This window comes from Pygocentrus nattereri, chromosome 11 (genome assembly GCF_015220715.1).
Source record: "Pygocentrus nattereri isolate fPygNat1 chromosome 11, fPygNat1.pri, whole genome shotgun sequence".
Classification (NCBI taxonomy): Eukaryota; Metazoa; Chordata; class Actinopteri; order Characiformes; family Serrasalmidae; genus Pygocentrus; species Pygocentrus nattereri.
The window spans coordinates 27,261,587-27,277,779 of NC_051221.1; the positions used below are offsets into that span (position 1 = coordinate 27,261,587).

At 37.2% G+C, this 16,193-nt stretch overlaps 1 protein-coding gene across 1 annotated transcript in view; it reads left to right on the forward strand.

The window, feature by feature from the left end:
• Nucleotides 1-16,193, forward strand: part of grm8b (glutamate receptor, metabotropic 8b) — a 144,646-nt gene that overhangs the window by 109,052 nt on the left and 19,401 nt on the right. Inside the window, exon 7 of the mRNA XM_017713622.2 lies at nt 3,770-3,970. Within this exon, the coding sequence (XP_017569111.1) occupies nt 3,770-3,970 (201 nt within the window). The remainder of the gene's footprint in view (nt 1-3,769; nt 3,971-16,193) is intronic.

The following is a 16,193-nucleotide window of genomic DNA, read 5'->3' on the forward strand; positions in this document are numbered from 1 at the left end:
TCTCTTTCACAGAGAAAAATGAACCGCATAGAGTCTCAGTTTGGGCTTATAGTCTTGGGTCATCTGGAATTACAACCCCAATTCCAATGAAGTTTGGACGTTGTGTAAAACATAAATAAAAACAGAATATGATGATTTGCAAATCCTTTTCAACCCATATTCAGTTGAATACTCTACAAAGACAAGATATTTAATGTTCAAACGGATAAACTTTGTTTTTTGCAAATATTCACTCATTTTGGATTTGATGCCTGCAACACATTCCAATGAGGTTGGGACAGGGGCATGTTTACCACTGTGTTACATCACCTTTCCTTTTAACAACACTCAATAAACGTTTGGGAACTGAGGACACTAATTGTTGAAGCTTTGTATGTGGAATTCTTTCCCATTCTTGCTTGATGTACAACTTCAGTTTCTCAACAGTCCGGGGTCTCCACTGTCATATTTTGCGCTTCATAATGTGCCACACATTTTTAATGGTAGACTGGTCTGGACTGCAGGCAGGCCAGTCTAGTACCCGCACTCTTTTACTACGAAGCCACGCTGTTGTAACACGTACAGAATGTGGCTTGGCATTGTCTTGCTGAAATAAGCAGGGACGTCCCTGAAAAAGACGTTGCTTGGGTGGCAGCATATGTTGCTCTAAAACCTGTTTGTACCTTTCAGCATTAATGGTGCCTTCACAGATGTGCAAGTTACCCATGCCATGGGTACTAACACACCCCCACACCATCAGAGATGCTGGCTTTTGAACTTTGTGTTGATAACAATCCGGACAGTCCTTTTCCTCTTTGGCACACAACGTCCATGATTTCCAAAAACAATTTGAAATGTGGACTCGTCAGACCACAGGACACTTTTCCACTTTGTGTCAGTCCATCTCAGATGAGCTCGGGCCCAGAGACGCCGGCGGTGTTTCTGGGTTGTTGTTGATATATGGAGCGACGAACTGTGTTCATTGACAGTGGTTTTCTGAGGCCATGTGGTAATGTCCGTTACAGAATGATGTCGGTTTTTAATTAAGGTCACGGGCATTCAATGTTGGTTTTCGCTTACTTGCCGCTTACTTGCCGCTTACTTGCAGAGATTTCTCCAGATTCTCTGAATCTTTTGATGATTTTATGGACTGTAGATGATGAAATCCCTAAATTCCTTGCAGTTGCATGTTGAGAAACGTTGTTCTTAAACTGTTGGACTATTTGCTCAAGCAGTTGTTCACAAAGTGGTGAACCTTGCCCTATCCTTGCTTGTGAATGACTGAGCCTTTCAGGGATGCTCCCTTTATACCCAATCATGACACTCACCTGTTTCCAATTAACCTGTTCACCTGTGGAATGTTCCAAACAGGTGTTTTTTGAGCATTCCTCAACTTTCCCAGTCTTTTGTTGCCCCTGTCCCAACTTTGGAACGTGTTGCAGGCATCAAATTCAAAATGAGTGAATATTTGCAAAAAACAATAAAGTTTATCTGTTTGAACATTAAATATCTTGTCTTTGTAGTGTATTCAATTGAATATTGGTTGAAAAGGATTTTCAAATCATCATATTCTGTTTTTATTTATGTTTTACACAACTTCATTGGAATTGGGGTTGTAATTCCAGAAACTAAAATACTAAGTTATGTATAAGATGACAAAACACATTTGCTTAGCAGTCAAAAATACATAAAAAAGAATAGTTCCAAACACAGAATTTTGAAAAGAAACCTACAGGTTAGGTGTAGACTTACTCAAACTGTATTCATGTTATGTCATAATTTTGTGTCGTTTCATATGTCATGCCATATTTTATGCAACAGTTCTGACAACACAGTCTGATTGGTTGAGGAGCGTTCTACCCATTCTGTTATTTGAGACAGCAGCACGTATTTTTCACAATGGCTGTATCATTCTGCTGAGCACCACTTGCTAAGAAGCGTCATGCTTTACGCTGCAGGTAACCATGAATAAGTTTCTACATTAGCACATACAAAACAGAAACAGGTTAGATAACATTTATAGGGTAAATGTTACCAGCAGGCCATTGGTCAGATTCTGAAGAAGAGTATGACAGCAGATCTACATCAAATTCAGAACCTGTCATTGCGCCTAAGCAGTCTTTTTAGTTCGCAGCTGTGACAACAGAACAAATAAACAAACTGAAATTAGCAAGAAATTAAAATTCAGCAACAAAGATTATCTGTGAAATACTTTATAGACTGGCTTGAACAAAACAAAATTCAGGTTAATCTGGCATTATTTAAAAAGTTGAGCTAAAACTGATATTGCAACATGGCTCTATCTGTAATATGAAAGGCTACTACTTTCACATTTCATGTAATGGGACTAATTTAACTTCTTTCTTAATCATGCAGAACTTTGGCTCATGACTGCAATGCTTTCTCTCACATTCTGTTGCTTAATAATAAATCATTTTACATTTAGATACATAGTCAGACAATTTCTCTTTTTGTTTGCTTTGTTTTTTTCCCATCTTAGTTTATTGCCTAAACAGAAACACGTAATTTATCCATACTATGTATCAAATATTTCCCATTCAGTCAAATCACAGACTTCAGCCTCAGTAGAATTACACTGCATCTCTCTCACAAGGCCTCATAAATCCCTTTCCATTGATTGAGGGCTTAATTTAAGTCACAGTTAACATGTTTAGTCAGGTTTACTCTTTATTGTATTTCATTTTAAGCTTGGAATGTTTGTCCTAAAGTAAGTTCTGCAACAGCTTTATTCCTCAAGCAATCAGGTTCTTAAACTCACAAGGACTGAGCTAACCCCCCCCACCACACACACACATACTGCACACACACAACTCTTTTGATCTGGAACATTGCTGCTACACTGCGTTTACACTGTTTTACTCAGGTCTTTTCTACCTCAGTAACTGCTGTGTTTATGTCTATCATCTGACTGCGTGACTCACAGATCACAGCATGTTAATATCTCTGCACCTTATTCCACTACCTCATGTTCAGAAATGTGTGCTGTGTCGGTGCTGCACTGTCCTGTCTGTTTACTGTGTCTAATGTCTGTTTAATTTATTGTATTTATTGTTTCTATCTAAATTTTTTTGTTTGCACACTGTGCCTGCACGTTTGCACTTTGTACTTTTGTTCCTTGTTGCACCGTGTTGTTCCTGGAGGAACGTAATTTCACTCCACTGTGTACTTGTACATAGATAAAATGAAAATAAAAGCCTCTTGACTTGACTTGACTTGAAGTTCTGTATGAAACAAGTAACCTTCAGAAAAGATGCAAAAATACACAAGAGGATTGACAAGTGGGTTTTCTGCATTCCTTGTAAAAATTAAATCAGCTTCCACAGTGCGCTTCATAAGACTCCTAACACCAACACATGCAAATATTTTCTGATCCTTTTAAAATTATCGTTAAAATATCATGCTGTAATATGCTTTAAAATGGAACAAGAGACAAGCAAAATAGGAAAAGGTGAAATTACAGCAGAATAGAGTTTCTGAAACTCTTGTTGTTTCATTCATAGTGTTTCTTTTAGTTTCTTACTTCCTATATGATTTTATGTAAACAGGGAAGAGTGACAACTTATAAGAACTATAACTGTTATCTAGAGCTAATGACTAGTAGTGAACTGTCTGTGGTTTAAACCTGAGGCCTTTGAAGACTTCTTTAGAAAACCCTGTTTTCAGCTTGCTAATTTATTCTACTAAAAGCTCATCATCATTCTGCCTCAACTCTTGTTTTAGTCTGTTTTTTAGTTTTCTAAACTAATGACGGCATTTTTCTTGCTGTTAGGGTTGGAGAAGGTTGGAAGGGACTCCAGCTACGAACAGGAGGGAAAGGTGCAGTTCGTGATGGATGCTGTGTACGCCATGGCCCATGCTCTTCACCGCATGCACAGAGACTTATGTTCTGGATACCCGGGACTTTGCCCTCGAATGAGCAACATTGACGGCAAAGAGCTGCTGGGTTACATCCGCAATGTCAGCTTTAATGGTGAGTTTGTTGCTCTCCTCTGCAGCTAACAAACTCCTTTCCCCTCCCTCCGCAACAAGTTAAAATGTATTGTACTTCTCATATTATTTAGACAGTGTACTACACATTATATTCAGATTAATTAACTACTTAGTGAAATTTATTTGATTCTCAGTATTGTTAGGACTTGGTTAAGGATTAGGTTTGGCTTTTGGGTTGACGTTAAATTTAGCATTACAGTGAGTGCTGCATATATGGTTATGGTGATGCTGATATATAGCTTTGTGTAAGTTAATGACAGAGAAGCAATCTAGAAAGTATCTACAGTGGACTATCAAAATAAATGGTTTCTCTGTATTTGAACTGAACCCTAATTACAGTTTAACTCTATGAGACTGTGTGATGTGTAACATTGTAACAACTCCTCGTGCATTCAGCAGTTGTATGTTACATATATTTTTAATGTAGATTTTTAAGGTATAGAAAAAAAGCTTCTGGGTCTCTGATTCCCTCCTGTATCTTCTCTTTGGTCTGCTCATTTCTCTGTGCTGCTTGGCACTCTTTGCCTATTTTCTTCATCTGTGTTGTGCTGCATTTCACCTCAATTCCAAAATGATGGGGAGAGTGTGTGAAAAGCTAATAAAATGGATAGCAGTGATTAGGAAATTCTGTTGGACCTTTATTAAACTGAAAACAGTGCAAAAGCATATTTGATGATTGATTTTTTATATATGCTTATTTAATGCAACACATTCCAAAGAGCATGGAATAGGAGCGTATTTACCACTGTGCTACATCACCTTTTTTATAACAGTACTTAAGATTCATTTGGGCACTGGAAATATCAGTTGATCCAGTTTTAAAAGTTGATTTTTTTGCCATTCTAACAGTGCTTATTGACAATAGTTTGTCAAAGAATTGCCGAGCCCATGTTCATCACAGAAGCATACTGGTTTTTCATGTAGTTGTTGTCGGCCATGCCCTTTTTGCACAGAAATCTCTCTGGATTACCTGAATCTTTTGATGATGTTATGCACCACAAAAGAAGAAATACCTACAGTTTTTGGAATAGCTCATTGAGTAACATTGTTCTTAGACTCTTATTCGCAATGCATTTTGTGGCTCAGTGGCAAGTCTCAATCCAGCCTTGCTCATAAAGGACTAGGCCTTTCCTGGATGCTCCTTTTATACCAAGCACCTAAATAACACGTATTTCCACATTTTGTTTCTAGGCTTAAATTATATCTGTCCCAACTTTTTTGGAACAGGCTCCAGGCGTCAGTGTCAGAATTAATGTATGTTTACAAAAAGCAATTAATATGATGAGGTAAAATTTTAATCTGGCCTTTTTCATTTAAACACGTCAAATCACTGCTTTCTGACTTTATTTATGTTTTACATACTGTGTCAACTTTTTTTGGAATTGAGGTATGTAATACACTAATGCCTAGAAACACACATCTAGCATGCTCATGCTCTTGTGGAACCATCTTGTTTCCCTCAACATTATTTCACCAGCTTTTGAAGAAGTGTTTTCAAACTGACTTTGGAACATTTAAGGTTCTGTCAGCATTCAGAAATGTTTATGCTGTAAATACATGTTTCATCATTTCACCAATTTGTTCCAGTCTTGTTCTGATTGCTTTTCAAAGCATTTTGATTTTCATATTTTCATCAGTACACTATGTCTGTTTGCAACACAGGAAGTCATGTTACTTTAAAATCTGCTTTACATTTACTGAGTTCAGCTTTGTGGCAGAATATTTTTGTATTGTGCCAGGCATTAATAACCAGCATTTTAAAATATTTGCTTTCTTTCTCATCACCCATGTTTTGATGTCATGACAGCAATTGATTTTAACTGCAATTTCCTACACTTCAAAGGAACCCAAAAAGACAGTGCTTTGAAATATGCTGCTTTGAGTTTTGGTGCACTGTGATTTCTTGTTTGAAGTTTTTATTTTGCCCTTCTGGTCTTTAATAACCTTATATCAGTCAGTGCCAACATTGTGATGTAAAGGATATACTGATCATTATTTCCCAGTATGCTTGCCAAAAATTGCTTTTGCACCAGGTAATCATCTTTTTTTTCTAAACTCTTGTGCATTATAGAATAGAATATGAACAAAATGTTCCTCGATCACTAACATCCTGACTGACTGTTATCTTTCTGTTTTCTTTGCTTCAGTCTTCATTTCCACTCCATAAAAAATTCTCATGTGGATCAGATAGAGAGTCAGATATAGTTTAGCCAGAACGACTTGAGCTCGTCGCTTTTCATTCAGAATCCAGTCTTTTGCAAACATTTCTCTCTTCACAGCCGTGACTTACTCAAGGACAGCATTTTCTTATTTCACATTCTTTTCTTTTACTTTAATTTCAAGGCTCTATAAGACTTTTTGAATATCACAATAGCTTTTTAATATAATTAAGTCATTTGATGTATGTATACAAAGGGGGGTCATGCTAGAACTAGGCCTTCGGCTAAGGCCTTAAATATTAAAGTAAAAAAAAAAACACCTCTACAGTAATACCAATTTCTACTAACTTCCCTAAAAAGCAGTTACTGCTAATCATGAAGTAGCATGGCTGTTCTAAATTAAACACGAACATTTGAAGCCTGTTCCATTTATTTAATTTGAAGCTTGTAACACACATTAACATAAATGTATGTTGCAGTTTTCCAGTGACTCATTCATTAAAGAGCTCTGTCATAAATCTGCTGCTGTTGTTTTCAATTTCTAACAACTGACTACAACATTATGGTTTTGCTGCCTCTCATATTCACAGTCAGTGACGTATCTCGCACAGACAGAGATGTTTGTTCTCATGATATTATTCCCACCCGCTGTAAATCAAACCATGATATGTTGATTCCACTGTCCGTTCCTGATTATTCCAAATTATTCCTAACAATTACTAATTGTTGTTGTTGGTTAATCTGATGTGTTAGTTCTTCTGTTCAACTCCTGAAAGTCTTAACCAATGGAAGAGCAAGCTTGGCTACATCTACCTAGATACTACAACGGACACTTTTCCACTGGGCATTTCAAGATTTTAACCATTTTGTTTCTGACTAAGACTTAAAAATGAAATTACTACAATTACTAGAATTACAAAGTTTAACTAGACAGATCGCCATTCTTTGAAAATTAAGCTATAAATTAGACATGTATCCTCTAGTACCCAGAAATCATTAGTCTTAAAGGTCCTGAGGGTCCTGTCCATCTTTATTATGTTTTGAAAACTTACTCCTGCTTTCATTAATGTGTGTTAGTTTAGATCCATGTTCTTAATTGATTAAAGGTACATTTTGGCTTTTGGATGGATTAGAGTGTCTTTGAGGTATCACACTTTTTTCAACATCACACTTTTAAAGATATTTTCATGATACAATATATTTATCACAATATTTTGTTTTTGCTTTGAAATCAGTGTTTTGAAAAGTAAGCTGTTGATGGAGGAACAGGATTAAACAGGATGGAAAATCAAGTAATTGGTAAAAAATAAAGTAATAAAATAAGATAATGGCATAATGAGCTACCATTCAATCCAATACCATTGCTTCTGTGTACTTTATGTAGTTAGTATACACTAATTGTTGATAATAGGCTCTCTGTAATAGGCTGTCTGTTTTTTATGATGTATGTAATCATAGAAAACTTCATCACTGTGATGATAACATCTTGTATTATTGCCAAATCTTGTAACCACCAATTCTTTATAAAGAACAAATATTTATAAATCACTAATAGCTTTGGATTTAATAAAAAGCATTGCACATTTTATGGCAGAATCTTATTCTGATTTGTTTACAGCCAAATTGGATGATTTTTTTAAGCAACTGACATCAAAGAATTTAACATTGATTATTTGCACTTTATCCAAAGCTCACACTTTGCAGGCAGACAAACGCACTGATATAACATGCAAAATAGTGGGTGGGCCTAATACATACAATGATATTCAGTGCACTGATCAGCATAAAAATAAACTGGCCAAGTCAGATTAGCTGAGTCTGGCAGAGCCCAGTCATGCAACCCAGTAATAAATCTTCTTAAGACATTTTGTTATGCCTTATAATTGTAAGATCAAGTAAAATGTCACATCTTTATTAAACTCATTCTTAGCTATTTGAAAAGAACCGGCATTTTCTCACTGTCATTCTCTAGATGCGCTGTCTCGAGCCTCTGAACAGGCATCATTTAAACTTCCTCATCCGCTCCTTATGTTGCGTTTCACACCTGGGTGTTAAAGCATATGTGCCTGCCTCGTATTCATTTTGCCTAAAGAATATGCTTTCCTACCACCCCCCCCCCCCCTCCTTTCCACACATACCACCTGAGCATAAGATTAAAATACTTATCTCACCTTTGAGGGTGTGAAGACAAAATTGGAAGGCGGATTTCACAGGCTTTTCAGAGCAGAGCTGTCTTCGCTGCTCGATTGCATAGCTCTGCTTAATGAATGTGAAAATTTGGTTTGAAGGCTTTACGCCTCTGAAAAATAACATTGCATTAAGCATGGATGTGACCACAGGGCCAGCACAGCAATCTGTGTTCACTCAAATGTCAGTAAATTGTTGATGCTTATGCTCAATAGGATTAGTGTTCTGTTATTATCATGACACACAGGTATTTCTTCTTTACGTATAGTTTCCAGAAATGTGGACTGTGTGTGTGTGTGTGTGTGTGTGTGTGTGTGTATTGGGGGAGTGTACCAATTCTCAGCATTATAAATTCTATTCGATACAATGCAGTGGTGTCATTTTGATACATTTTTCACTACAAGAGAGGCTAAAAATATGCCTTGTGTTAACACATTAATGTTCCCATATTCAGTTTATTACAGCGTTCAACAATGTGAAAGTACAATATTTGAAACAAATGTTATGCTTTATAATGTCCTGAAGTGGACTAATATATTAGCCCCCAAGCTACTGTACTAGTCACAAGCTAACTTGCTAGTCATAATAAAATGACAGAATATGATTTGCTGTGTTCCAATTTAATCCAGTGTGATATTAGTTCTTTATTTTTGTCATTGAGCTTAAAGCCAGCAATATATTCCAAACGAAAATGGCATTTCAAAGTAAAACGTGGTGTTTTTGGTCAAAACAATGTGGTTTTTACAGTGTGCTTCTTGCTGAACAGAATTCCTAATCACCATGTTATTCATTGTGAGATCTCCCCCTGCCTAAACACCACCTTGTTTGTTATGAGACCTGCTCGACTGTGATTAATCCACTGTGCGAAATGGGCTTCTAGCCATTCTGAGAAGTACACAGTTATCTTTAAGTATACTTATGACAGCATGTTTGATGGTAGTTCAGTTTTGTTTATTTTTTTAATCTGTTGACGTTTACTGGCATTTTAGGATTAGGCACAGAAAATACTTATATTTGTTGCTGCTCTGAAAGGCTATGTGTTCACAGCCGTGCGAGCCAGTTGTGGGATACTACAATATAATATGTAGCTACATGCATATAATACATATAAGACATATTTATGACCCCTATGTATGCCGTGATGCCATTCCAAGAGCAGTCCAAGAGGGCAGTCTGTAATCAAGTGGCTGCAAAATGGAGCACATATGAAGGGCCAGTGCAGTGCATCAAACCTTCAACCTCCAACTCAGAATCGTGACGGCTACTGCTGCCTGCAGCCAATTGCCAACTCAACCACAGTCACATGCGCTCCAATGCCTTCATACATACGTTTATTTTTGTACTTGTGTTGGGACACCGAGAGAGAAGTGGGGCTCTAAATAGCAGTGTTTGTCTCAGATGATTACAGAGAATGTGCTGTGCTAACTCTTGTGTTATACAGGGTCAGTGCTCGCTTGCTGTGAGGTCATGCTAAGTGAGTTTAACTGGATGAAGTTCTTTATGGTAAAGACAGGCAAGTGCTGGGGGTGTTTCCTGTTATAAGAGCCAGGATTTCTGCTACTGAATAACAAGATGTTACACAGGATGGGACTTCTTATTTAACGATAAATACACATCAGTACGCATCAGGCTGTGATGAGTAATTGATTACAACACTGACCCGGAAAGATTTAATTCCATTGTCTGAGCCACTATTGATATACTCTCAATTACCTACCAGATAAAACATAAGTAAATGATCAAGTAGGTGGAAAATCGCTGAATGAATTCTAGCCAAATATCCTCTCTGCTTTTGCTGGGCACGTGTAGGCTGCTGATTGCTTTTAAAAAGAAGAGAGCGATCAATACTCGGAGATGTATTCAGTAAAGATCTCAGACAGCTGTGTCTCAGTACTAATGTGTGCTGCCTGTCTCTGTCTTACTAAGAACAATCACTGACTCAGACTGATTCAGTGGAATACACTCAATTAATTGGACAATTAGCCTCTTGACAACTGTGTCTGATTCACTAAAGAGAATGGTTCTTCAATATCAAACATTTGACTCTTAAATAAAACATTTATAATGGCTGTTTGATTGGGATGTCAAGTTTAAATAGAACAAAAATATCGGTTTTGTGTTCTGATTACTCTCAAAAGTTCACCAAAGTAATAAGATCATTTTAAGGACTTTTGGACTTTTATAACATGTTAAAATGTTGGTGAAGACACAAGGACAAAGATTTTGTCCTGATATCTAAAGGGAATCCCTTAAAGCATCAAGCTGTAGAACGCATTCTCTGACACTATACCAAGAATAGCTGTGTAGCATTGGCTGGTATGTACACCTAAAACAACACACAAGCAATGTTTTCTTAATTCTAATTAGCAAGTCCTGACTGGTCTTTGAGGTCAGAGAGTTATTGACCCGTAGGTCACCTTGAGTGATGGACCTGCATTCATTATTATCCTCTGGCTGTAGCTCAAATGATTTAATTTGTTTTTTATCTGCACACTGAAATAATAACCAGGATAGGGAATTATCTTTTGCCTGTATCTTGCATGACCTGTCAGTTCAAATTCACACAAGACCTCTTTTTAACAAGACTCATTTAATCTCTAACCCCCCTTGTCTCTCTTGCTGACTTTCTCTCTCTTTCTCTGACTCACTTTCACTCTCACCCCCAGATCTAATATAAGAATTAAGCGTTTGACCAGCAGTATGATATGCTGTGGTTAAAATTTTCTCCTCATCACTGACACTTGAGTTTGGAACTTTTCGCAAACATTGTGGTCTCTGACTGTTACTTATCAAGCTTTAGTCAGAAGTACTTCATAATTATGACAAGGGATAATAAATGAAGCTTGCGAATAGGCCACACAATTATTACATAATCTCCTAATCCTAATTATTTGAGATGATTGGAATTATTCATACTGACTGCAGTCATGTTTCTTATTAGATTTCACAATAATATTAAGCCACAATAAACAAAATATGAATTGGATTGAGGCAAATAAATGTAAATAAAAAAGCCGTAAATGCATTCACTGCAACATCATGGGTCTTATGAATACAAAACAAGTTCTCTTCAACTGTCTAGCATGTTTAAAGGGCAGCACTGAGTAATGTTTACTTGTTAGCTATGTAGCTGATGTTTTTAGCATTGTAACTGAATGAGGATTTTATTTGTGTTTGTTTTCACTCTTGTGAAAAATTATGAGCTTTGCTTGACTGCACAAGATTCTGTGTAATTGAAACATTTGTGCGAAAGTATATGTGCGCACCCAACAGTGTGAAGTGTTCCAATCTGACAGTACTACAAGTGTTATCCACCTAATAAACATACAGTATCTCACAAAAATGTGTACGCACCTCACATTTCTGCTAATATTTTATTTTAATTTATCTTTTCATAGGACAACATTATAGAAATGAAACTCGGATATAATGTAAAGGAGCCAGTGTACAGATTTGTATAGCAGTATAGATATACTGTCCTCTGAAAATAACAACAGACAGCCATTAATGTCTAAATAGCTGACAACACGAGTACACCTTACAGTGAACGTGTCCCAATTGTGCTCAAAGTGTCAATATTTTGTGTGACCAACATTAACATGTAGCTCTGCCTTAACCCTCTTGGGGATGGAATTCACCAGAGCTGCACAGGTTGCTACTGGAATTCTTTTCCACTCCTCCATGATGACATCATGGAGCTGGTGGATATTAGACACTTTGCACTCCTCTTCCTTCTACTTGAGGATGCCCCACAGGTGCTCAATTGGGTTTAGGTCTAAAGACATACTTGGCCAGTCCATCACCTTTACCTTCAGCAAGTCAGTTGTCATCTTGGAGCTGAGACACTGTAGCTTCGAAGCGAGGTGGCTAATAAGCCACTTTGGTCACTTTGGTGTTGTACTTTAATAGATGCATACAATGAACACAAAAAGACAATTACATTGTTAGTCACAATTATTAATTTGGCAATTAATCATCAGCTAAAATTCATGATTGTGACAGCCCTATTTGTGAGACCATTTTACTAAATTATAATGGCTACTAGAGGCAGGATAACAAAAGAAAACTCCCAAAGCTCATGGAATTACATGCTGAGAATGTTCAGTGAAAGGCCAGAATACAAATAAGCTTTGCACTTATTGCATCAACAAGTAGATTAAATATATTTAGGATTAACTGTATTGTTATGGGAAAGCTGTGGATTATCAAAGGCCGTTTTTACTTTGTCCTGGAGATTCTCATTATGACGATTGTCACTGTTGAAGCATGTGCCAAAATGCCCACAGCACATACTCCAGTACTCACTCAAAAAAGAGGAAAAGCTTTCATTTAGAATTTTCTGAAATTAGACATGATCAGTGTTGGTGAAGTTGATTCGATTTCAGGGGTAAAGTTAAAAGACTGAAGAGGTGAAACCTGCAGATCACTCAGCAGTATGCCCCAATAGGAGGATGATCCATGTCCACAGAGTGAAGGAACTTTTGGTTGACATGTTCACTGTCAGTTAAATATTCAACCATCTACCCGCAACATGAGAAATACATTAAGTGCACATTGTGAGCTCATTTGATTACAAAGCCCTGCTTCTGCTTGTGCTTGCATTTCCTTTATCAGCTGTTTTTTTTTTATTTTCGTAATCTTTTGGGACAAAATCATCCAATATAAAGTCCTGTCAGAATGAGAGATTGCTGCCAGACTGCGGGTGACTTTATGAGGTCAAAGGTTGTGCCTCAGGGAGGCTTCCCACATTTCATATGAGTATAAACCTCTCAGAGGCAAGGAAAGAGTGCTGCTAAACCAATTCAATAAACCAGTTTAATACTCTAAGAATTTTAGAGAAACCACAGCATTGGTGTCAGTGAAGAGCTGATGTCTCTGGTGAGGGAAAGAGTCTGATGCAGTATTTTAATAGACACACCCTGCAGGCTCTGTGAATTTCTCTCTCTCTTTCTGCTGATAAGTGGGTTTCCTCCTTGAAACAAGAACTTTTACATTTGTCCTTTAGTAAGGTGGTTCTCCACATGTACTGAGCATTTGAGTGGATTAGTTTTTACTGTAAGAAGGCTTGTAAGCGTTCCACTCAAAAGCATACCCCCATTAAAAACTGTTAGTAGGAATTACTTTTGTACCGTCTGAGTGGTTGAAGACCCTCATACGAAAACTATTTCACTTCATTTGAATCAGAGGTACTTGAAATGGGCTGGCAGCTTCAGTGCCATTATTAAAATGAGGTCAGTAATCCTAAAATTTGACTTTATGATCATTAGGTCGTAAGAGGGATCATTAGATTTTGAGATGTCGGAGTACAGACGTAAAGCTGTGTTCAACCACGAGTGACTATGTAAATGTTAGTATTATTGGCAAATGCTAAAAGGAATTTAACCAATTATCCAAACAGCATTAGCTCTTGCTAAGGTTAGATGCCTATGATAGGCAACGTTTTCAAGAATTATTTAATTATTCAGTGTTAGCATGTGTATGCAACAATGTTGAGCTGAACTTTCAGGCAGGCAGTGCAGACTTGTTTTTCATTAAAGCTATGTAAAGATGTTTTTTTTTCTTTCATTTCTAGCCATAAGGGAGTGCTGTGGAACTGAGCTGCCAATTAAAATCCATAGTCATTCTGATTAGTCAAGGGATCACTTCATGCTAGCATCTTCCAATGTAGTCCTGTCAAACTCAAATCCAAAAGAGTAAACACAAAAGGGCAAAGATCTGTCCATCAGAATGACCACTTTTGTACTTGGTCGAACAGTTAATAATGCATCCACATAGGAGCTTACAGCTAAACATATAAACATCAAAAGAAGTTGACAGCCTTGTTACAATAGAGAAATCATTTCAGGTTTTGTGAGCTGGCTTCAGTATGGCTTGACATGCTCAGAGATCCTACAGCTTGCTTTATCTGCAGTACATAGTCTACTAGTCTGTACCAACGAGCCAACTGGGTCAATGCGAAATGTTGCATCACCCAAGTACAGTACATTCAGATGCCATCACACATCCTTACACATAACGAGCTGCAGGACACTTGTGCTCTATTAGCTCTGTCAATCTAATACACAATTTATGTCGTATGTGTTTAATAATGTACGCTGCCTTTTGAACTTATATTCTACAGAGACAGGTGAAATTTTCATAGCATGTGAGACTGCTGAACACATCCAGGTTTAACTCTAAATATCTGCAGCAGTTGGTTATAAGCAAATTTATCCTTAGGCTGAACATGAGTGTGATTCATTTTGCTGCAGATGAGATTTGCATTGCATATATTCATACTAGGAAAAGTAGGGCTTAAAGTAGAGACATACTTGTGGCCACACACAGAACCTAAATTACAAGAGCTTGATTCTTTAATTATTGACACATTCATTTTTTTCTTGTCAGGTTACATACAGCCTGTTCTAAATTCCAGCTTTCTGATTGAGAGTCCACAGAATGAGTCTAACCTGTGATTAAGATTAGATTTATGTTAATCAGAAGATCTTCTGATCTAGATCTAGTCATTCTATCACAGAATCACATTCTATGTTTTAGGCTGTTGGATTATGTGTATGAGGAGCCAGGGACAAAGGGTTGATTGGAGACTATTGCTGTCCATGCATTGTGATGAGGAGGCTCATAGGGGTTCTGATTCACAGATCCGGCAGTGATGCATATGACCCAGGTTTATATTCAGTTTAGTGCAAGGATAGTTCAGTGAGTTGAGTTGATTGCTTAGTTGGTTTGTTTACTTTGCTGTCTTGCCTGGTGCAATAAGATGCTTTAGAAAGAACACACATTTACGTTTTGATTAGTTCCTGAATTTGAATTGAAAGTTGATTCTGGTTCAATGAGTGCATCAGGCTGGGTTGTATTGCAGAAGTAAGCTATGTTTAAGTCCTCCAGGCCCACTGCTCCTGCTTCAGCTGGCTCTCTGCAGGTGTTTTAATAATGCATGGCATCCCAGTCTCCTGAGATGCTCATTTGTTTCCCTCCCCATTACTTGTCCTATTGCCTCTCAAACTACCTCAATTTGAAACATTTCAAAAGGCCAGGGTGAAAGAATGGCTTGTAGTGATAGGGTGACCGTGTTTTGATAATGTTGAAACATTTGCTGTGGTTCCATGAAGGATTAGCAAATTGCACATCACATACAATGCAACCCAACCCCCAACCTCCACCCCCACCATGATTATAATATCATTATCTATTTTAGATTAAGTCATATTTGCATATCATACATGAGGGGGTGATGATTATGCTAAGACTGTAACTTTGATGTCTACAATAATGCTTGTTATGCTTGTTGACTAAAGCTAAGTATAGCCATGTTGCTGAGGGGCACATATTCAGTATTCTAAGCACACTTCATGATTATTGTGATTTGAGATTCATCAATCAAACATTTTATCTCCCAAAACAAATTCCAGAATTTTTGGAGTATAATCTGATATCGGGGATATCAGTGCTGTTAGTAAACTTGTATTTCGCAGTGCAGTACATACACAGTTTTATAATCCCAATTCCAAAACAGTTGGGACAGTGTGTGAAATACTAATACAAACAGAAAGCAGCGATTAGTGAATTCTGTTTGATGAACTTAATTATTTGTAAATATAAGCTCATTCCAACTTTATAACACATTCAAAAATAGTTGGGACAGGAATATGTTTACCACTTTGTTACATCACTTTTCATTTTAAGAGTACTTAATAATTCAGGGACACAAGACACAAACTGATCCAGTTTTAAATGCAGAATTTTTTGTCATTCTTCTATTGTACAACACTTCAGCCATGAAGTGATACAGGGCCTTGTCATATTTTGTTCTATATAATATGACACATTTTCATGTTTCATTTCACTGCAGGCAGG